This window comes from Lottia gigantea, assembly GCF_000327385.1.
Source record: "Lottia gigantea unplaced genomic scaffold LOTGIsca_9, whole genome shotgun sequence".
Lineage (NCBI taxonomy): Eukaryota > Metazoa > Mollusca > Gastropoda > Lottiidae > Lottia > Lottia gigantea.
In genome coordinates, this window is record NW_008710950.1 from 2,820,605 (window position 1) to 2,846,052 (window position 25,448).

Sequence of the window (25,448 nt, forward strand, 5' to 3'; positions counted from 1 at the left end):
AGTATTTAAGTCATACTAGTTTATGTGAGATGGTTTTATTAGCTGCTTTATTCATGGCATCATTGAAAGCGCAATATACAGAGAGTTGATCAATTGCATTGAAATATTATATACTACATGTACTCTTAATTTGTTTTGAATAAGTTTTATTCCCTAATTTGGTGTATTGTTTTCGAAAAGCCAAAGATTTAAACTGAAACTTACTAGATTTGTGCTATTTAATCCATAGCAAGGAAGAATAACTTTTTGGAGGACTAACTTGATCTATTGTGTAAGGCCCAACCAGTTTTGCTTGAATAGACCTCTTTAGGAGAAAGATATTACTCTGGAGCAAAATTTGGGGGCTGATTGTTTCATTAAGCATGATCTACCTTACAGTATTTGGTTTTTGGTAGAGAAAATACAGATCAGTTTATGAATGATTAGGACGTGGTAAAAGAAAAATTGGTGATTGAAACTGAAAAAGTAAATCGTTGTTATCACTCTAACCCCACTTTAAGACAAATAGAAAGTAGAACATTTAGAGAGTAGTGACCCATATTTTGACCTAACATGACTGGGTAAAACTATGTATAAATTAAGATTAAGCAATTTCGGGATCTAAGGTTTGGGTCATTTTTTTAGAGAATGATAATTTAAGATGCCTACATAAGGATCGGTGATTCTATATTTAGTTATTGCATTCCTTATGGGAAATCAAAAGGTTTTAATTGATATTTAAAAAGGAATAGTGTATTTGGCAATAAGTTTTCAGGGAGACAGATATATTAATGCAGTAATTGTAATTGATAAGAATTATTCTATATATGGTGACAAGAAGTAGAATAATAGGTATCTAAAATATTCGTCTGATAATTTCTTAGTGATAAACATTTTGATTATATTTGACACTGGTTTGAACTTGTTAAAAAATGTGTGATACATCTATTATGATGTTGGAAGGTCTATTAAAAGATGAAAAAAAGATGGAATATTGTTTGGATTGGGAGGATATTGAAATAGAGAGTACACTAAAAGGTAGGAATGAATGGATGGCATTTTGTACCCCATGTATTTAATCTTGTGTACCATGAAAAATAGTTTGATAGTTTAATATTTTCTAAGTATATTTATGATTGTACGTTTATCATTTTGGATTTAACCACAATACAATGATAATGATATTTTAATAGAGATATTTGTAAATTAATTTTTAAACTGAAGTACAGTTTAGATTGATTTTTTGTTAGAAGACCTGATTATAATGACTCATAAGATAATGCATGCTTTTTAGAAATACATCGCAAAGCAAAATTTTTGTCCTTCTGAATATTCATTCTTCATTGAAATCTTTGCTTTATCTTTGACATAAACCACCAAGATCATTTCACCATCTGAACCCAACAACTACCATTGCTGTTGAACCATCAACTTTGTCTTAATCTACAATGAACATTGTTTTGAACCATCAACATCATCTTAATTTACCATCAAATTCATCTTAATTTACCATCAACATCATCTTAATTTACCATCAAATTCATCTTAATTTACCATCAACATCATCTTAATTTACCATCAAATTCATCTTAATTTATCATCAGCGTCATTGTCATTTACAATCATCATTGTCCTCATCTACCATCATCATTGTCTTCATCTACCATCATCATTGTCTACAACATCATTTCTGCATGCAATCAATAATAAACACTATTTGACATAACCTTAATTAAACATGTTCTGTGAAATAGAGTATTTACAGGCAGATCTAGGTCACTTTTCAAGGACACCTATTAGTAATTCAAAAAATAAATAACATTTTAGTTGAAAATTTCTTCACTTGTTGAAAGAAGTTTGTATTTATATCGTTCAATCTAAGTCTATTAATAAATAATGTTATTCAATCATAGCACATGAATAAGTTCTTTGCCTGTGCCTTGTACAAGTTGTCATGCTAATATGTATTTGTATAAGAGACCATTTTTACTCTCAATGTGGTAATCTAAATATATTTTTTTCTCTCACATATAAAGTCAATATTACAATGATGACACAGCTAAAATACTTTATATTTCAAATATTATGTTTGAAGTTGTGTGCAGTAGATTTTATTATGAATAGATGATATAAATGTTGTGTAAAAAGCACATGTTATATTAATTATGATCTCATTAAAATGATATGAGGTAACCTTGAAGTTGTTGATAAATAAAGAATTAAAATAGACTTTCTATGTTATAGAAACCTTGGTGTTAGTTTAATGCATCAAACTAATACACTACTCAACTTGTTGCTTATATTTCTAAAAGTTATTGTGCAAGTTCATTTTTATCTTTTTTTCCCTTTTAGTAAACATTTAACCAACCACCAGGTTATTTAGCCAATAACGGCCTATAAGCAGCTTATGAAAAAAGAAGCTGCATACTTTTGGAAAACTCCTAGTGGTGTCATTGTAGTAAAACATCCCTTTTACTATAGAGAAATTATATTGTATTATTGTATTCAGTTTAAACTTTTAAACTTAAAGTATTATGTTAGGATTTTTATGTTAATCATATTAAAGTTGGTTTACAATCCACCCAACACAATACAATAACAAATTACTTTTTCTTTATATTTCTAGTAAATATTTAAATTATTTCTATTTATAGACTCAGATGGAGGTGGCGGTGGTGAAAATGGCAGCCCTAATTTTACAGGTGAGAGGTTAACTTTTTCAATGTGCTTTCAGAATAGTAACAATTACAATATATGTGGAACCAAAAGTTAAGGAATACTATTCTTGGTTATTAAAGGAATACTATGTCTTAGAATGAACATAAAATTTAATAATTTTAAACTTGGCCAATACATATATTCATCAGTAGATATATCTGGTGTCATAAATAACATAACAGGATCCTTATATAATCCGATAAATCCAAAAAACTTAGTAATTATCCATAAATTTGCAATTATCTAATTTGAAGACGCTTAATATTAAGATTGAGCGTTTTTCAATTATTACTTAGTTTTATGAGTTTTCCAATTTTCCAAATTTTACAGGGATTCTGTTGTAACTTTATGACACTAGGTAAGTTCACTTGAAATTTTATGTTCATTCTAAGATGTAGTATCACTTAACGAAAAAAATGTCTTATAATGATGATAAATACATTTCCTATAGGTTCTTCTGTCTTTTGTTAATCCCTTTGAAAAAAACTTAAAAAACCTGAACACATTCTTTCACTTGTACTTTTGCTTTAGTTAAATGATTGATTGAGCTCATATCTATCATTGAGGTAAATATACAGCTTTGTGTAGTCAAAGTGCTGATGTAGGCAACAGTGAGAGAGTCTTACGTCTTTATATTAAGTTTGTATTGTTGGAATGATTCCATTGATTTTGTATTTTGGTCAGGTGTATATATTTGTATATATATAACTGTGATAGCAAGGCACCTGTTCATCTCAAACCTTTCTCAGATTTTTTTCTGATAAAATGAGTTAGCTATAAAATAAATGTATCAATCAATCAAATAGGCTGGGATTTTAGGTTTTCAATCCTATCCAATAGCAAATTGATGGCATGGACATACGTCTCTCATATTACACAATCCTGGTTTATAAATGCTATTTACAATCATATATATCTTCTATCTAATGGAAGAAGTTTAGTTTCACCTGTTTATCTTTCAATTATTATTCTGACATCTATTATCCTACCTTTTAATCTAATCTTAAACTCTTGATAAGTTAGGTACATTGTGGTAGTGTTAATATCAGTTTTAACTTTAGTATGACTTGCAATAAAAACTATCAAAATAATATTTAGAATATAGACCCGGCTTCAACAAATCCGCAGGCACATTTTGTAAAAAAAGATTTTGTATAGCCCTGATATAGACCATCATTCTGATGACTGTGGATGCATCATGAACATGTCACATAACTTTCTCTACTTAATGGTGTCTCCCTCTGAATCTGATACTTACAATCAACCTCAATCAACAGATCATGCTAGTATTCTAGATTTTTCAAATCCCATATCAAGTTCGTTCACATGGTAACCTCTCTACATGCTATTGCTAGTTCACCTCATCAGTATGTTTATTATACAATTTACTTTCTGTAATGTATAACTTTCAATATGTGAGCGGTTGAAAAGTGGGTAGTAAGTTGCCAAAATTCTTGTCTTTCAAGAGTTAAGTGCTTGCTTGCAAAACTTTGCTATAAAAGGATCAATCTTAGCACAGGTAGAATTTTTCTCTTAGTATTTGATACTTAAATAAAAAAACTGCCAAATATTGGCAAGGATCAGTGTGTTTTTTTTAACCAACCATGATATTTCAAGAAGTGCAAGACAATGAGCAAAAAATTTATGAATGGATGGAGTCTTACTGAACTTCTTCCGCTTTTTATGCTTCTAGTTTGCAAACAAAATACAGTACTGGTAAGTGCAATATCAACGGTGGAGCTTCTTCCTATGATACTCTTACAATTGGCAACAAGAAATACAGTTTGAAAAAAAAGGTCAAATAATTTGATGTTAATACTTTTGATTAAAAAGCTTGCGTGTTTATTGGCTGCTTTAAATTTGAAACACAAAACTTATTTATTTGTATGACCTGTGAATAACAAGATTGTCATATGTCCTTGAAATAGATAGATATAAGACCTTACAACTTAAAAATTTAGAGATCAGAATTCAACTTTTATATACGTCCTCATGAAAATGTATATTCCCTGTCCATGCATCAACATTTCTTGACACAATAGAGGCTCCAGATTTTATCTGATGAAATTTGCAATGGATGTATACTTCTGGGTCAAGTTGGATATAATGGTAGTAATTAGAACAAAGGTTTCAGACTTATAGTCCTTGACTTAGTAATACAGCGTCGATTTTGGCTTGTAGACATGGTAGGGGCTATAGTTTTTTATCTGATCTTGATGAAACTTGGAATGCATGTATGTATTGATGAGATCTCGGTCAAGCTTGAATTTGAGTAATAATCTTATAAATGGTTTCTCATTTATACCCCTTGACATGGAAATCTGTCAAATTTGGCTTGTAGACATGATAAAGGCTACAGTTTTTACCCAATCTTGATGAAAGTTCAAATTTGGTAGTAAAATTGATTTTGAGTTATTGACCCTTGAATTATTTTAGTTTACATCTGAATTGGATTAAACCTGGTGTGTAAGTATATATTGATGAGATCTCGATCAATTTTGATTTTAGTAGTTTAGTTATTGCCCTTGACATTTCTGACAGTTGCCAGTGGGCATACATTACTTTGCCTGGCAAGCTATCTTTCAATATAAGTATTTTACATCATTGCACCAATTCATTGAATAAGAAGGTTATCTCTCTATATTGTAGATATTTTTTATAGTCTGATAATTTGAGGCCACTTAATCATAGCTGTTTTATAAATTCTTAAATAGAATTGTATTCCATTTATAAACTGACTAACATACCTTGATCACTATCTGTCAGACATCAAATACCTTACTCTGCAATGTTTTTTTTTTTATAAAAATGTTTGAAATTATATTGATTTGAAATCTGATGAGTGAAAATTGTAATCAATGATATAAATAATAATAATCAGTGATATTAATACTAGTTGTACTATAACCTACATGTTTAATACTGATTACTCTGTCCAATGTTCAGGGGACAGTGTCCAAATAGAAACCTTTAAACTTCCAATACAATATATATATCATTGTCTTAATTAATATCTTATTACCAACGTTTTAATTGATACATTCATTGGTCACTTTCATTGTAGCTTAGTTAACATTAGAGTCTTGTCTTGGAATTTATAACTCTATGCCAAGTGTTCTCTCTGGAATATTTAACTCTGTTTCAATAAATATGGAGTAAGTGATATTTATTTTTTTTAGTCGTACAATATTTTGGGTTTAATTCAATTGGACTAGATTCAACACGGTGAAATCATAGAGCCAAATCTGAAATTTGAGTAGAAAAATATTGTTTGTTATCAATTAATGAATTAGAAATACATGATATAAACATGAATATCTAAGACAATTAGAAATTCATTCTAGTTGTTCTATATTTTTCTTTTAAACATAGATATAGACATGTATAGAATTAATTATATCTCTTTAAAATACACATGATTGTGAATATTTTACTGACAAGGCTGTTTTGTGTAGGTTGTTGGTGGCATAATGGTAATAATAATTTTATAGAGTTTACTGTTGGTTGAAAGTCAACTGTTGAATATCTGTCCTCACAGTATACTAAATGCTACACTCCCTCAAGGTACAAACAAATTTTTGGTCAGTATTGCATTGGAATTGTTATAAATATATAAGAGTAGTCTCCCATGTATTACAAATTTACTAAGCAGAAACAACAGTGATAGATAATTCAGTATTATCATTCTCCTTCAGATCTATTGATAATAATCCTCTGCTCTTTGTTTGGTTTTTGTATTCTTAAAGATTGTTTAATATTTAACAACTAAATGAATTTTCTGATCACTTGAACCTAAACTCAAGGTTTACAGATGGTCACAGATTTTCAAGGCAGTTGTTTTTACATGGTAAGGTTTTTGTTTTTAGCAGATTTTGAATCTGAATTTGAATCATTTGGAAATAGAAAGACTTATTATTGTTGATAAATGTCGCTTTTCCAATCAATACAAATTGCACCTATTTCTGCTAATTTTGAAATAAATTTGAATTATGTAACATTATATTCTCATGTGATGTTATTGATACTTGTAAGCCAATGGAAAACAATGAGATAGATAAGTATGTTGAAACTTGTTATTTTTCTGACTGTAGATAAAGAATCCTCCCCTCGTTTGATGTTTGATATGATTAGATGATATTGATGTAAATATAAAGTGATTTGAACTCTTATCACATTCTTAACTTATAACAAGTTAAACCATGTTCTAGTAGATATATATTATCTTATCTCTTGAGTATTTAAAATTATTGATATTGATAGTTTGATTCCTGGAAGATCCAGTTTTTTGATTGTATCAGACATTTTAAAATGATCTGTTGAAATTGATAAAATAACCCTTGACTTTTCCCCATTATTATTTAAACCACAACTAGTTCTAGGATGAAAAATTGTGCTGCGATATGTGTATTATTATATTACATGTATCAATACTTTATTAAACCGAGCACACCAAACATTTGGAAATATTTTTATGAAACTTTGGGCAAAAAAAGTTTGAAAATTAGAACAAGTACAATTTACTTGTTTTTTGACCAAGGAAATTCATTATGTGCTCGTAAACAGTCTAGAAGGCACAATTCTTGATGGATTTTGACGAAACTAGACACGAGTGTTTGTTTTCGACCAAGGATAAACCCTATTGAAAATCAGAAGAATCGAAAAATATTTAGTATGAGTTATTGCCCTTGTTCTTGAAAACACTTTCAAATTTATCTCTTAAACACTAAAAGGCATGATTCTTGCTGAATTTTGACAAAACTTGTTTTATTATTCAGTCCCGCGCTGAGGATGGAATATTTGCCTTCTAGAGGTTTCACGTGCTAGAAATTGAACACGTTTTCAAGAACAAGGGCAATAACTCATACTCAATATTATTCAGTATTGCCCTAAAGAGTTCAAAAGAAGTGTATGACTGAAGGTTGAATATTTCATACTGGTGATTGTTACTGTACTACTAAATATTTGTATTCAAAATCAAAGCTGCCAATGGGCGTATATTACCTTGCCTGGCAAGCTATCTTATGTTATTCATATAACTGTATATACTACTAGAATTATTCTATTTCTGATGCCCTTCACCCATTGAGAAAAGGTTTTGTGACGGACAAAAATAAATTGGACCACATGATTGTAGAGAGAATGGTTGGTCGGTTGATAGATGTCATTATAACATCCTATTCTAGTGATTTGTGTAGAACCTTCGTCAGTATGGAGGAACCTAGCTTTTAAAAGAGAAATATTATCTTATCAGAGAATGGGTACAGAGATCAAATCAACATCAATTCTAATCAGATTATATACCTGAAGTCTATATAAATATACACTGAGTTTATCTTGAACTAGAGTTCATTATATAGCATTATATCAATAATACATGTAGTAGCCACAGTATTTCTGGACCAAAAAATCAGCTCTTGTGTCCTTCTGAAAAAAGTGACATCGCAGATTTCTCATGCACACTGCAGGGTAATTACCTTCATTTGAAGAGATTTAGACAGTCCACTTTATTTAGTTGTGCTGAATGAAAATTTTAAAGTAATCTCTAGACTTTTTTTTCTAATGCATATAAGCATTATGAAGATAAAATTTTATTTGAATATTTTTGGTTGATCATTAGCAGAGCAGAGAAAATTTCCCTGTGTTAATCATAAGAACAAATTTCTTGTTTAACCAAATGAATTATATTTGACATGTTGGTTAAGACACAGAATTTTGATTGATACAATAGTTCTGTATTTTTGGTTTATTGAATAAAAAGTGTTATGCAAATGAAGTTAACAAGATAGAACTTGATATATTGATGTTATCATTCCTACCAGGTACAGTTATTATTATCATCTCTAGGATACTTGACTGATAATAACAGTTTATTTATTACCTAACTTAATCTAATAAACTTACAAACAGTCTCATCAATTTGCCGTCAGAGCCCCAATTTTAAAAAGAACTTTCTCTATTTAAAAAGACGAAGCAACAGAACATAATAATATGTGTACATTAAGAGCTGATAAGAATGGGAAAGTTTTTCTGTGAAAGAGAATGAATGTTTATTCAATACAAAGTTATATTATAACTCCAGACTCACATAATCATTCTAAGATATTTTGAAAAGTAATTGGAAATTGCTCATACTGCTCAACATTTCATACAGAACCTCTATTGTTTATTAAAGTAATAACTAAGATGTATTTCCATTGCAGCCATGAAAGTTTTATTACTTTCTGCTTTCACAATTTAAATTTTAGATTTAAAGATTTTATCTATTCTGTCTACAGAAATAATATCTAGTGACATTAATCATCATAATGAAGAGATGTTCTGTTTGGTAAGAAATATTTTGTAAAATTCCGAGAAATAGAAAAGAGTTATTTTGTTCAATTTTGAGGAATGTGTTATCTCTTCTAAATGAAATTTTACAGGGTCATGGCATAGTGCAGCATGTAAGCAGTAAAGAAATATGAGTTGTTTTTATACGCCCACATAGAAATGTGGACGTATATAGCTGACGCCCCTGTCCGTCGGGCAGTCCGTTCACATTTCTTGTAGGCGCGATAGAGGCTACAGTTTTTATCTGATCTTGATGAAACTTGGTATGCATGTATATATTGATGAAATCTCAATTAAAATGCTTAATTAAATGCCTTAAGTTTTGTGTGTTTATTAGGGTGAATACTGGCCAGTATTTATCTTTAATAGATATAGAATATATATAATATAGATCTAACTTACACTAGAAATCTTATCATATCATACCAGATTCCTCTACAGATTTAAATATTTTTATTGAAATTATATCTCTTACTAAAGGTTATTTGTAGCAATAATTTCTAGTGCTTAATCAACACAACACTTACCTAGATTATTCTCAAATTTTATCATCAAAAGTTTCTTTTTACTTTATGAATAATAAAATCACTGGGAGTTCAAAAAGTATATTTATATCAATTACTGATATTGATAGTATTCAGAGTAAATTCTTACTAAGTAGATTACCACAGATACTGTTCAAGGAGACAATGTAGATTTTTTGAAGTTTATGTTTGAAGATAATCCTTCAAGTACTCACTATGTAAATTCTATCTAAGAAATACTAGATATTGCTCAATGCTGATTTCTATGTACCTAAAATTGTTGAGCTTTTTTTAACATTCTTTAACATTCTTTAAATCTAGGGAAAAAACCCTTCAGATCAGGTTTATTCCAATACATTGTGAGTACCAGTTTTAGATTTTTGACTATTTGCATTATATATGTGTACTGGTATTTGATGATTTTATCAAGTTCTTCAGATTGTTCTAAACATCTTCACCTATCAAATTGTTCTTACTATAAAAAGTACTAAGTTGTGGTAATAGTCTATGATTGAATATTTAAGATAAGATCATGAAATAAAAACATGATTTATATTAAACAGCTGATTAAAAAGTTTAGAGCAATGACCCAAACTGACCCATGTAAACTTAATGAAGGTGACATTGCCTGCCACCCACTGAAATTTCACATGTCTTGTCCACACTTTCTGTTAATCTTTATTAATTATTATAAAAGAATAACCAATATATATAATAAAATTAAAATCATGTGTAGATAATCTATACACAAGTAATTTAATGATATTTCATTTTTTATGGAGACTTAGTAATGCAAAGGTACAGGTTTCGATTCTGGCACAGGATGTGACATCCCCTTAGATTTTTCAACCTTTTTTCCCCTTTCAGTTTTACAGTTTAAAGGGATCTGTCATGGATAAACAATGTGTGCATGTTCATGGTTTAATGATAGTTAGAAATAAAAAAATGAGTTGGTTAAAGCTGTGAATAGATGAGGTGTAGTGTACTGTGTGATTTAATCCATACCAGCTAAAATAGATGAAGTAAACACATGAGGTACAGGTCCAGCCACAGTGCAGACATGATTCGTTTCTTCTATTTTCTACTGTATTGATAATCCCTCACAGTACACTGCACCGAAAAACACTGTATTTCGTCAATTTGAACCTCTATGCCTACAATTTTATTATGTTCATTGAAAATACAATGCATCAATTATGCAATTATGAGGAATTCCATTAGAATTCATAAATAAAAAAAAGAAGAAAAATTTGAAAATTTCTCAGAAATTCTAAATATAAAAGTTTTATCAGTTTATTGTTTATTTTATTAATCAGGAGTAGTGATGAGATTTAGGTAGATGATAATAATTATATACCTATATAGATAATATCTAGTCAAGTATTCACATATCAAACTGATGCAGAATCTATTGACAGTCCAAAGTTTACTTTGTTTCATTTGACATCATGGAGAACATGAGAGTTCCTGTAACTTTTTCCAGGTTTCATGTTAGTCCTGCAGGTGAAGTTACATTTGAAGAAATAGGTAATTTATCTTGTTTTGTTTGATAGGACTACTTTAGAATTATTGCTTCAATTTATGTTTTTTCATATCTCAATATCTCATGGATGTAAGATTGTATCAATTCAAGAAAAGTTGTTAAAAAACACAATACAGAGTACATCAGTCAAATCTAAATTGCTTTCTTAATACAGGAAAGATTGAAATAAGATTTCAGATGGTTCAGATTATTTCCATTTTTGCATTGTTGTTTTCAGGGACAAATTTGGTAAAGTGACTATATCTTGCAAACCTTGCTGATGTATCTCTCTGTAGTTTCTGGACATATCATTGACATACTGTGTATTTTAAATCTCTCAAATACCAAGTGATACTGAAATATCTATGATGCCCAGGCGAGCATAAACATATGGCATTGTAACGCTTTTAATTTTGAAGCTATTTATGGAACTTTTTGATTTTTTTTGTACCTGTTTTTCAGTCTGTTAATAATCATAACTTGCTTCTAGGAGCTGGTCAGTTTGAGATGATATTACTAATATCAGATATTCAGATTACTTGTAATATAATCAGACAATTTTAAGATTGTTTTCACCTTGTCTATAAAATATGTCAAGATTATCTTTAGATCTTGGTTACATCTTGTCTTAATCTTATTGATATACTACTGGACATCTACTTCAACTTTAATAGTTTATATTAATATTGATACCCTTGTACTAGTCACCTTCTTACATCTTATTAATCAGTTGACTTCTTGTTCAGAACAGGACCAAAGAGGGTCCATACTTCCCACAGATCATCCTCTTTTAGCGAAGATTTGTTATGAGAAATGTTGTCACAAGAAATTATAACCAAAAGTTTAATGGGTAATCAAGCACACACTGTTGAGATTTCTCATAAAAATTTCAAACTAATTGGAACAAAATTAAATATCTGAGTTACTGGTTATGTGAAAATTCTCGCAATGTACATGAAATGATATGTTGAATATCTAATAGTTTTGTCCAAGGTCTAATCATTGTCTGTCTGATATTGTCACTAAATACTTTAACCCCCTGTCAGGTAAGAGGGACTGACATGGAAAAAGCATCTAGTCCTTAGGATGGGACAATAAACCGAGGCCTATGTGCTACAGGCTGTACAGATCCCTAAACATTTGGAAATCAAAAAAGAGAAGGCTAATTTCCCTCATCGCACCCTGCATGGCGTTGCATGTCTTCATTAGCCCACGTAGTTCAGAAAAATACGATGTAAAAATCATTTCATTCACTCATTCATTCACTAAATACTTTATGTGTGGATCAAACACTGGACATGAGTGGACTTTCGAATACCACATTTACTGAAAATGTTAATGTGATAAAATATATAAATGCCTAATAACTTCCTTGAGTGGCATTTAGTAATTGATGATATTAACACGAACACAATTATATGGATAACAATTACTTTAATAAATAACTTGCGACGTTTCGACGATGATTCTTTCGTCTTTATCAAGCAATGATGCAAAATAACAAGGCATTCAGGATATATAGTGTGGGGCAACAATAACAAGGATTAAAACAATAGGAATACATTAATCAATTATGTAGGGGTAATCACAAGGGTGTGTGATTAGAGAAACCATTAAAGGGATGTAGTACAAATCTGTAACTATTGGAAAACCTTAGATAATATCACCTAAATGGTGTACCTTTCTTTTCAAAGAATAAGAGGGAACTACACTAATACTTGCTTGTTAGTATATTTTATTTAACATTTTTCAGCTAAATATAAATATACCAGGATTTTTCAAGTTTTGTCCAGTTTTTTTAAGCCTGATTAGTTATCTTTGCATATTACTAAGAAGCCTTCTCAGTGATCAAGTGAAATGATGATAACATTGAAGTTTTGATCTGACTAATTATTGTTAAAACCCTGTTAAATATCACTGGATATATTAGAAACCCTTTCCTTAATTTATCATCAGGATTCAGCTTTAATCTGTGTTTATTTAACACTTGTAAATGTTGTGAAGGTTATCTCTATTACACTGTATGAAACAATAGCAAGCCTTATCTTGTAGAGTTTGATAATCTAGTGAATGAGGGGTGAGAGATGATAGGGAAGGGGGTGTTTAAATCTGTAACCAGATGTAGAGTCAATATATTCCTTAATACTACTTCAACTTATCTTCCTATCAAATTCTTCTTTAAACAAACAATGTACTAATCACTTGTATATAAAACACCATAATATTAAACAGTAGTCAGAATTGGGATTTCAGTGGAACTGTCAACAGTGGTCAACAAGTTTGAGAAATTTAAATTTGAACTTAACTAAGTTGTGTTATGTCTGCAAGAGTGTGAGTTTGAAATAAGAAGACTAGTTAATCAAGAAGATGTTGATACCAACATTAGAAGCGTTAAATGATACCTGGAGTTATTATCAATATCCCGATATTAATACTGAATACCAATATACACAATGTCAATATGAATGTAAGATACATTTTTTATGAATATTTATTATTAAGAATTCTTGAAATGCTTTGACAACAAAACAGTTGATAAATTTTTTCTTTCAATAAGAGCTGGGGAATCTCATAGATGATAATTTTTATGGAGCAAAAGAAAAATGTCTTATTAATATCATACCTCTATCGAACCTGCACAAATAGGAAACATGTAAGAAATTAATGAAACAGATGACATTCATATAGTGTAATATAACATTGTCAAAATAATTGCCTAAATAATAAGTTGTTTACAGATGAGAGAAAAATATTAAAGTATAAAAATGTTAGTTATATTTGTATTTATCAAATATATTCAAATTTTCTAAACAAAAAAATCACAGGTGGCCATTTTGAAGCAATAAACATTCAATACCGATCAGTTCACCCAAATCACAACAAGGGAATTACAGAGCTAACATAAGGAATGTAACCTTAGTTAAGGTGAATTATGTATTAAAGTTATCAATGTTAAAGAGTAGAAGTTGTGAATATTATGATCATATCTTGTTTTATCTTAGTTAAGAAGTTTTGGTCAATAATCTTTAATCTTAATCCTCTCTGATTATCTTTATTTTATGATATATCTGGTACACATACTGTGCTGTACGTACTTCAACTTAAAGTACGGAATAAACTCAACAGAAGTTGGTGTGGGAATTAGCTCTAGGAGAACTTTGAAATCATTTCTTCTCATGATACTTTGTTAAATAAAGGGTGATAGTATACTATACATTTGAAACAACAATTTATAATTAATTTTTCAAGAATTTGTGGGATGTATATAGCCATTTTTGTTTGACTGTCAGTATCAGCTCACAGATATCATAATGAAAAATATTGTAATATTTAAAATGTTTTTTTTTCTATACTTTCAGATTCACCTGATCTAGGCGTACCATGTTTAACAACTGTACAGAATTTATCATCAACAAGTCCTACAAACTCTGCCCAAGGTGTCAGTCAGTACTGTGCTATATGTGGTGATAGAGCTACAGGAAAACATTATGGTGCCTCAAGCTGTGATGGGTGTAAAGGATTCTTCAGAAGATCAGTTCGAAAGAGTCATGTATATACTTGTAGATTTAATAGAAACTGTATTGTAGATAAAGATAAGAGAAATCAATGTAGATATTGTAGATTAAGAAAATGTTTCCGTGCTGGCATGAAAAAAGAAGGTTTGTATATTTACACACAACTTTACAATCATAAAGCTCAAGAAATAACAAGATTTATAAATTTCGAAGTTGATGCTCCGTGTTGAGTAATGTAGTAAAAAAAAATGTATCATATCTAAATTTTTAAATAGCACTGAATGAAATCTCATATAAATTTTTTGTATTGTTTTAGCTGTACAGAATGAACGAGATCGAATAAGTGTTCGAAGACCAAGCTATGAAGATATGAGCCAGAGTGGTGCTCTAGCATGTAGTACCTTACTTAATGCTGAAATGCTTTCGAGACAACAGGTAAATATGTAAGGGATTTATATGGGAGGGAGATTTGACTGAGCATAGGTTTCAGGCCTATGCTTGATGTATATTTCTGTCATAAGCATATGGCTACTACTATAATTAAGGAAATTTCTATTGGTTATTGGATATTGTTATTTATGATTGAATATGCTAAATAATTGATTGTTAAAACTGTTATAATCTAAGATAGAATTTAATTAAACTTATGATATATTTGCAGATGGCAGGTATAGCTTTTCGAGATATATCCCAAAGAAAGATAGCCCTTGCTAATGATGTTTGTGAATCTATGAAACAACAACTATTGATATTGGTAGAATGGGCTAAATATATACCATGTTTCTGTGAATTACCTTTAGATGATCAGGTATAGTATTTGATTCTAGCTATATCTTTAAAAACATAAGTCTAGAAAATGGCATTAAATATTCGAACAATCAGTCTCTGTGAGAAATTATATCTAAAAATCCAACAATTTACTATACTTAATATTATGTACACTCAAAGAACAATTTGAAAAAATTGCAAATAGTAAATTATTGTTTTTAGCTATTTACATAAGTAAAAATCTTCTCAAATTTAATTATGGTTTGAATTCTTATTTTCAGGTAGCCTTATTACGAGCCCATGCCGGTGAACATCTTGTACTAGGTGTAGCTAAAAGATCTTTAGAAGTAAATAATGATGTTTTACTATTAGGTAATGATGCTGTAATACCAAGAACAGCTAGTGATGGTATTGGTATTATAGCTGGTCGAGTCCTAGATGAATTAGTTCAACCGTTAAGAGAAATACAAATTGATGATACAGAATTCGCCTGTATTAAAGCTATTGTTTTCTTTGATCCATGTAAGTAAATTTTATCTACTGATAGAAAATGATTATCTGTGAAATATAGGTTTATTGTCAAAAGTGATATATTCTGATTGCAATGAGATATTCTGATCACAATGAGATATTCTGATCACAGTGAGATATTCTGATCACAGTGAGATATTCTGATCACAGTGAGATATTCTGATCACATTGAGATATTCTGATCTCAATGATATATTCTGATCACAATGAGATATTCTGATCACAATGAGATATTCTGATCACAGTGAGATATTCTGATCACAATGTAATTTTATTTTGTTTTATATATCTGTAGATGCTAGAGGATTGAATGATAAACAGAGAATAAAGATGTTTAGATATCAAGTACATGTTAATTTAGAGGACTATATCAATGATAGACAATATGATTCACGTGGACGCTTTGGTGAAATATTGTTACTCTTACCAGCTTTACAAAGTATAGCATTTGAAATGATTGAACAAATACAGTATGCTAAAATATTTGGTACAGCTAAGATAGATAATTTACTACAAGAAATGTTATTAGGTGGTAAGTATTGTTAATTATAATTTCTGAAGTTATGATGCAAACTGATTGATAATGAAAGTGGAGTGAAAAGCACCTTATGTGAAGTGCATTTGAATTGCTCAATGAATCTCCAGTGCTTTTCTTTCTGAATTTTCTTAGAACATGTAGTAAACCATGTGTATATATATTTATAGGAGCCAATAATGGTGGAGATAATAATGCCAATATCCAGTCCCAAGATGCCATATCTAATCCTATGTTATCAACTAGTGCCTTCCCTGATGCCTTTTCACCACAAGCAGACTTATTACAAGGTCCAGAAACATTACATTTAAATGCTAGTTCCAGTCCAATAGGAGCTAGCTCTTCTGTTGATCCCCATATACACTCTGGAATGGTTCAAGCTCACACCAATACACCACCACCTGGGATACTGAATGAACCAATAGCTCTCAATATGACAGATACACATCACATTCCAAATGGTCACCATGGAGCTTCATCATCTTCTCCTCCCAGACTAACATCTTTAACACCAGAGTCTTACAAACATAATCAATGTACTCCTTCACAAATACAACAATTTAAACAGGAAGTTTCCTCTTAAACCTATTTTAAACTGACAGGAAATTGGTATAAAATATATAAACATCTGAGATCACATGTTGCAGAACTGAGTGGTCATCAAATAATTGTTAAAATAAATTATACAAAAATCACAGATACTGTTAGTTGACTCTCTTTTGTTAGTTGTAAATGTTTAAGTTGTTCAAATATCATGTGATATCAGATTCTTTCTGTCCAAGTCTGTCCATCTGTTTATTTGCATTTAATTAACAACAAGAATCTTTGCCAGCAATATTTTGTTATTGAAGGGAATGTATGCCACACAGTGTGTGGTTTTATGGCTTGCTTTGTTGAACTTTTGTTGCTACTCTTCATAGTAAAATGCTAAAATTAAAAATAGCTAGAATCATAATATTATCCAATGAGGAGAAATACTGTCAAATTTAGAATATAAAAGTATTATAAATTTAGTGGTAGATTTGGCGTAAAACGCTCTCCACAATCTATATGTATATATGCCAAAGATTGTTGAACTTGATACAGTTTTATGATGTAAATAGAAGTTTTATACTAGAAATTATATTGTTATATGTGATTTTAGTTGGCATTATTCTTTTATCTGTCTTTATATATTGTCTATATTGCAAGGTGAAGAAAACATACAATATTCTGTACATTATCCTATAATTTATATTTAAAAAGAAATTTGTTATTAGTGCTAAAACTCTGATTTATAAGGTAGGTTCCCATGTGTACACTTTTCATCAATGAGCCATGTATATCTCGGACACTCTTGTAACCAGATGAGAATTTGTTTTATGGCTGTATTGTTTTTCAAAGTAAATTCACTGTAATTACCAAATTCAACTGTGTTCATTCTGTATATTTCTACAGAATCTGATAAAAACGCAAATCCTAATTTCTTTTTCTATTGGTTAATATCTTTGCCAATGGAGTCGGCCAGAGATGTGAGAAAAATTATCTGGATCTGCATTGTAATCAATTGTTTTAATTGTTGCAGTTCATTCTTATTATTATTTTATATGAATATACTGGCTTATAGTTTATTTTAAACTTATTTCTGCTCAAATTGTACAATATATCTCCAGAAATTATTACTTATATTAAATTGTTATTGTTTGTGCAATTTTTAACTCTTCAATAGAATTAATCTTTAATTTCTCTTAATGAAAGAGGATGATTTAACTTTAATACTACTTATCAAACTTTTTCAAGAGAGACTGTGATCTTTAAGACTCTTCAAAAAGGTTAGTTGTTTGTTGAAATTAATATTTTACTAAGTTCAAGTGAGTGAAATGCAGTACATGTACAATTTTATTGATTGTTAGATTTTATCTCATAATTACTTCATCAGTTAACATTAATCCAGTTTTAAGGTGAAATTGAGTTATTTTGAATAGAATAACATGTATATTAATGAGTAGTATGTATATGAAATATTTTATGAAATATGATATAATACATGTATAACTGTGCTGCACCTGGTTTGAGTATAGTGAGCACTCTAAACTTCAATAATTCAATAATAAATTACAGATAATTAGACACAAGTTTTCCTGTTTTATTCTGGGAATCTATCTCATTGAATCCCATTTTTCTGTGATTCTGTGACATATTACTATTGTGGTGGTCATGTATGTAGCGAAACGAATAGTACATGTATATCGAACAAGTAGATGGTCTCTTGAAATGAAATGAAAATGAAAATGAAATGAATGGAGTTTTACGTCCTACTCTTCTGCACCTTAGATGGACTCACTCCACTAAAACATTTTATGCAAATGATTGTATAGGAATGTAGTCCAGGCTATTTTTAGAAATCTTCTTTCTCTCTCCCTTTTGGGGTTTTTGCAGTCCAGGCTATTTTTAGAAATCTTCTTTCTCTCTCCCTTTTGGGGTTTTTGCCTGCCTATTTTTGGGTAAAATTTGGTCTAGATTTGGAATTTGATGTCTGAAATTGCATTATCTTTCAGATTTGGTGAGATGATGAGAGACTTAAAGGCGGAAGGCTAATTCTAAAAATAGTCGTTTTGTGAAGTGCCAAACTCTAGCGGATGAGTATAACCGGTAGTAGTCTACTTTCAATTTTAGTAGCTCAAAATTTTCATGGTCATCATATAATGAATTTTTTAGGAGACATTGAGAATTGGTCAGGCTTTCATTCGACATATTGGAAAGCTTTCAACGAGATTTCTGGAAAAAGTTATAGAAGGTTGAATTTCGTGTTTTAACATGGAAAGAGATGGCAAATGAATTAGTGGAGTGAGTCCAGATGGTCTCTTGAAGGAGTGACTAATATAATTGAACGTGGTTATCTACCCTTAATAGTCTTAGAAATCCAGGATCTAACAGAGAAAAACACTGACTTTAAACCTATTTTCATCAAGTTTCAATTGCAAATGAATTGCTATAGTTCATGTGAAAATGGATTAGGTCTTGGTCCTGTCTTTTCTATTCTAAGATTAATTAAGAAAGGAAAATCATTTCACAAAGAGGATATTTGCGTTACTTGCTGTTGTTTCATCAATCCTGTTCTACTCACAGTTGCTAATCATTTAGTGCAAAAAAGTTACTGGATGTGGAAAATACTGCGCATGTATTTAAATCTTCAATCTTTTATGTAAACATAGTTAATTCAACAGGTCTTTTGTGCAATAGAAATTTATATGGCATCAATTACTGTAGATTCTAATACAACGCTTCTGATTGTCAGAAAATGGCATATATATTTATAACACTTAGTGATCATAGAAACCGTCGTTACCTACAGAAAACCTGATCTCGCTAGTCAATACCCTTCGTCATTTAACGTTAACGGAAGTTTGAAGGTTATAAGATTCTCTAAGCAATGAATTTTGCTTTAAGTCTATTCCTGTTAATTAAAGAGTAATGATCTATGTGTACGGTGAAAAATGTCAGAAAGAGGAGAGAGGATAAGCCAAGGGCAGTTTTTAAGGCCTTTCTTGACGAAGTACAATCATTAAAATGCCCGGAATACACAGGTCTCTGACCATCGCATCAATTCCGATTCAAACTAATTCACTGTCTTCTTTTCTTGATAATGTTCACGGTCTAATTATATTCACACATAATTTCAACTATTTAAAGGAATACTACCTCTAAAATTTAGTCTCAATAATCAACAAGAATAAAATCTCTATATAAGACGATATATCGATATATAATCAAAAGCATGTTTAAAAACTACTAAGTTAAAAAAGTTGGATTCTTAAAGAGACTTGGGTCGCTTAATTTCTGTGTGCTTCGTATCGCGTTCTCTCCTTTGAGTTGTTAAAGGGACAGATGCACCATTTTCGGGGGATTGATTTTAGTCTTGAGTATATGTAAATAGTCTTCAGAATACTAGAAATATACGAAAATTGTATTACTGCTTAAGAAATACATGTACTTCAAACTAGGAATTTTACTTAAAATGATGAGTAAAACGCGGATAATTCTGGACAGACATGGATTTGAGGCTCAAATTTCGACGATGAACTGTGAACGCTATCACTATTAGCTTAGTTAAAAAAAATTCCCGTTTCTGAGTCTAAGGTGTGATTGTAAAAAATGGCCCTTTAAGTCGGGTGTCTAACTGACTTAATACCACTGACCATTAATACAAAATGAGAAGAAAACGCTGAGAATTACTGGTAACATATTTAGAATAAGGTTCTGCGAGCAACTGGTAACACATTTGAAATAAATCTCTCGGAGTTACTGGTTACACATTAGGAATAAGGCTCGGAAAGTTACTGGTAACACATTGGGAATAAAGCTTTAGGAACCCTAAGTTACAATTTGAAAACTCCGAGAGTTTCTGGTTGAACATTAGTAATAAGGCTCTGAGAGTTTCGGGTAAATCATTTGAAATAAAAGTCCGAGAGTTTCGGGTAAAACATTTGAAATAAAGGTCTGAGAGGTAAGAGCTAAGAGGGATACTGTATTCGGAGCAATGGCTGAATTTTAAATTGTGTAGGTGTTGATGATTTAAGACAATGCCGGAAAGAAAGCCCCGGGGGAAAAACACAAATATGGTTGAACAACAGTAGTTATAAATTCTATTAAAACACCTTCCTGTAGTTATTTATTATTATAAAGAACACAATAGACTACAGGCAGTTGATATTTCTAGAGTTCTGATGATTAACATGAATATCAAAAGTCTTATTGGTTGTTGTTCTCTTTTCCTTTATAGAAAAAATTAAATGCCAAGATGTTTTCTGTTTATATTGAAGTAGAGAATAAAAAATATTCTGTTTATACTGTGACCAAATTCTATCATTCAATTCTTATTTCAAATCGAAATTAATATTAACCAATCGTTACCTTACCATGGTATACTAAAAGATAGCTTGCCAGCAAAGTATATATACTTCTACACAGCCACTGTATTTTTAGACTCTATCAAGAGCAAAATGAGCCTTAATGATTAATCTGCCAAGCTTCTATTCAATACTCAGAAAGGAAATCAACTCCTTACTCATGACCTTACCTATTCCAATGATCCCTATGACTCTATTGAACAATTTGTGTATGTTTTAATTCAAGGGCAATAACTCAAAAACTTTTAATCAAATGCGAACTTTTCCAATATGTCAAATATATATATGATCACACAAATTTTTATGTGTTTTTTGATGCGTTTGACTTAGTCAAGGGCAACAAAAAAAATCCTCAAATTCTTATCAATTCCAATGCTCACACCAAGTTTCATCAAAATCCAATGAAAATTGTGGTTTCTATTGTGCACACAAATATATTTTTAAGCGATTTTACTAAGTCAAGGGCAATAACTCAAAATCAGTTTATCGAAAAGTCGTCAAATTCGAACTTGACCGAGATCTTATCAATTCAAATGCTCACACCAAGTTTCATAAAAATCCATTGAAAATTGCGGTTTCTAGAGTGCCCACAAACAAATTTTTAAGCGATTTTACTAAGTCAAGGGCCATAACTCAAAATCTGTTCATCCAAAAATTCAAACTTGAACGAGGTCTAATGCTCACACCAAGTTTCATCAAAGTCAGATGAAAACTGTAGTCTCTATTGTACCCACAACAAATGGTGACGGACGGGGCGACGGCAATATACAACCACATTTTCATGTATAAAAAGGCAGAATAAATATGAGTCAGCTGTACTGAACGATTAAAAACAGATCAAGTCAACCTTGTCAATTTAGTTCAGATAGTAGAAACCTGGATTATTTACTGGGTGAATTATCATCAATAATTAGCCACTTAGCCATATAAACATTGTCAGATTCCTCAACAGTTTTTAACTCCAATAATAGAATCTTTATCCACTAATGATTGTGATCTCTCATACAAACAAATCTTCAACATATTCTCTGAATACTGAGTTACAGCATCTATACGGATACCAGTTCTAAATGCAGCTTAGCATTTAGAAAATTACATACTACTCAAGTAATCAGCTTCTATATAGGTTTGACCTTTTTAGATATTTGAGACAGAAATCATATAACAGCAAAAGGTTTTACAGTTTAGGTTTACGTCGCAGATAACATTAAATTATAACCGAGAATACTATGACATATATTTTCCCACAATTATAATTACAATGAACTAATCAATACGATACTCTGCACTTAAAATCCTTGAAACACCGTTCCATTTCAAATTTACTGTTAATTTCATTGACATTTATTTTCAAAGTTTTCACAGAATGAAATGATTGTGCCTGATTGCATTTCATTTTCTCTCAAAAACTTTTAATATTGGCTGGTTACATTTCAACAAAGACACAATTTTCGAAATATTTCCACCTAATGAACATCTTAATTATAAAGATTTTAACAGTTATTTTCTCTTTGTATGTCGATGTAGAGAATTATTCAACTTCACGAGGACAATTTTCAAGTACCAATGCAATTTCAATAGAAAGTTTTAGAATTATTAAACTGCAATAATTCAATCTATTTATACCAATGAAGCGAATTAATCATTTCGAAACCTAACTCTATTGAACGAGGGAAGTCTAAATGCACAATAGTAAAGGAGATTTGTATGAGCTTTTAAAAACTGTAGCTGAACCACTTCCAACACAGTATGTGATAATATAACATTGTGAACTACCCTGATCCATGAAATAATCATTTGAAATTTTCAACAATGTCTTGATGGAATTAACTCAAATTTTAGACGGAACGAAAATGTCAATAGCTTCATGTGTCAGAGACGGTATTCAAAGTAGGACAAAGTTTTCCAATAAATAGAACATTTTTAAATTGCACTTGAAGATTTCCATTGAATAAGATGTCTGGAATCTTAACCAAATCAACGTATTAGCTTTCCAGACGTTATCAACAGGTTCGGTTTGGGGAAGGAAGCGGAGAGGTGTCAGAGAGAAATTGCAGTCAACAAAATTTCGAGTTGACCTTGAAGTTATGCGCACAAGGCATAAAAATGACAGAAACCTAGATGCAGTTAAACCTCAAAAGTTGAAAAAATTCCAACTCCAAAGCCCCAAGAACAATATTGGCGCGAGAGGTTCTGAATCTTGAAAGACTTGCTGTCTGATACCAATATGATGTCTTTCTCTGTGATCCACAGGCGACTATCCATTAAAATCATCTGAAGGCGACTGTGGTTACAGTAAGAGAAACCACGGGAGAGTTTGAAAATCGATTATACTAAAAATCATAATGAATCTCCGTGTCAGGTTATTCAAAGGGTTTGATTAAACAATGAAGGAATTTCATAACAGTCGGAACTAGATCCATTTGGTACTTTCTGAAGTTTCTGTTAGGCTAAATCTAATGGAAAGAATATAAGAAAGTAAATAAAAAAGAAATAATATATTGAAAAATCTTTATATTTCTTAAAAGCTCCTCCTCTTACTAAAGTAAAATAGATTTCCAATTGAATATTTTTTTCACCCTATTAATGAAAATTCACAACTAATTTGGATTTTCTTTTTGTGCATAGACATTAGATCAAACCTGATAACAAACAAGGAATGTATAGATATTTTCACTCTCCAATTTTAAAAGACATTTACAACTCCAAGTAGTTTTTGATGTTTTCCAAATTCCCTTAACCTGCAATTTGGAAATAAACCTAAAAAACCCAAAAAACATTCTTGCAAGGACATTGACATAGTGTTCTTCTAAGCAGCAAAGTTCAACAATAAAGGACCAGTGTTATTGTTTAAAGGGACAGATGCCCCATAGTGGGGCATTGATTTGAGCCTTCATAATTACTAGAAATGTACAAAAATCGCACAATTCCTTCAAAAATATCTCAAACTAGGAATTTCTTTTTCTAAAGATGTCTTTCTAACTTTCAAAAACAGTTTTTTCTGGACACACATGGATTTGAAGGCTCTAATTTTGACATTGAGCTGTGATCACTATTACTGATTGGCTGAGCTAAAAAAAATTACTGTTTCTGAGACTAAGGTACAATTAGCTAAAAAAAAAATGGCGCACCTGTCCCTTTGACAAAAAAAAGAATACATTGGAAAAAAACTAAAATAATATCTATAATTAAATTCATTATCCAATTAACGGAACAGACATCATCTTAAACTGAATTGTAGTCCTTCCATATCATTTGAGGTCTATTGGCATATTGAAATATTGTCTTTTGCAACTGAATCTGAAATATTGTCAATCAATTGGCATCTGAAATATTGTCAATTGGCATCTGAAATATTGTCATTGGCATCTGAAATAGTGTCTGTACGCAGTGGAAAAGCTTTCTATTCAGTAAGAAAACCTTTTCACAATTCTAACTCTCAGACATATCAATCAAATCTAACCACATATAAACTTAAAATACAAAATGTACATGAACAAAACTTATTGTGTAATTTAGATCAATCTAAAATCTCATTGATATGGCTGTGACCCCTCATATGCAACTTGCAAATATTGTAAACCATTTGCTATTGGTATTAAAACCAATTTTGACATCTTATAAAAGTTAATATAATATAGCAATAAAATCAATAATACAATCAAAAATCCAAGATGATCAAAACAATTTCCCGACAAAACTGTGAACATATTGCACTATAATGTCTAACATTGGGACATAGAATAATTCATCTTATTTACATACATATCAATCAGATAAGAAACTTCTGTTAATACCATGAACATAAATAAATAAATCAAACATAACCACTATAATAGATTTCATTATTTTTACATTCACACATTCTTCAAGTCACATACCACACATAAAATAAATACTGGCTTTAACCACCATCAGATCATAATAAATAAACCCTGAATCATTTATGCCAAGAAGTGTTTAAACCTTCACCTGGGACAATAACTGAGGTAGGATATATATGATGGGTTAAATAATTCTTGATAAATGTCACAAATTGATAGCTTATGTTCAATGCTCAATATCAAATCAATATATTTCTAATTACACAGCCATTTTTAAGCAGCAGACATCCACTAAGAAGCAGACGTACATTTCATA

General features: G+C 30.5%; 2 protein-coding genes across 2 annotated transcripts; both read left to right on the top strand.

Annotated features, from left to right (window-relative positions):
- Positions 1-911: 911 nt before the first annotated feature.
- LOTGIDRAFT_155820 (hypothetical protein) lies at positions 912-10,514 on the top strand (the record flags this gene model as incomplete). Its single annotated transcript, XM_009068337.1, has 4 exons — positions 912-1,017; positions 2,634-2,681; positions 8,943-9,022; positions 10,416-10,514. The coding sequence occupies 4 exons, from the start codon at positions 912-914 to the stop codon at positions 10,512-10,514; spliced, it is 333 nt and encodes a 110-aa protein (XP_009066585.1).
- A 3,941-nt stretch (positions 10,515-14,455) lies between these two features.
- Positions 14,456-16,430, top strand: LOTGIDRAFT_108689 (hypothetical protein; the record flags this gene model as incomplete). The annotated part of the gene is made up of 5 exons (XM_009068338.1): positions 14,456-14,729; positions 14,902-15,020; positions 15,247-15,393; positions 15,635-15,875; positions 16,180-16,430. Coding segments are annotated over 5 exons (1,032 nt in total), but the record flags the coding sequence as incomplete, so codon positions are not given.
- Positions 16,431-25,448: the final 9,018 nt, after the last annotated feature.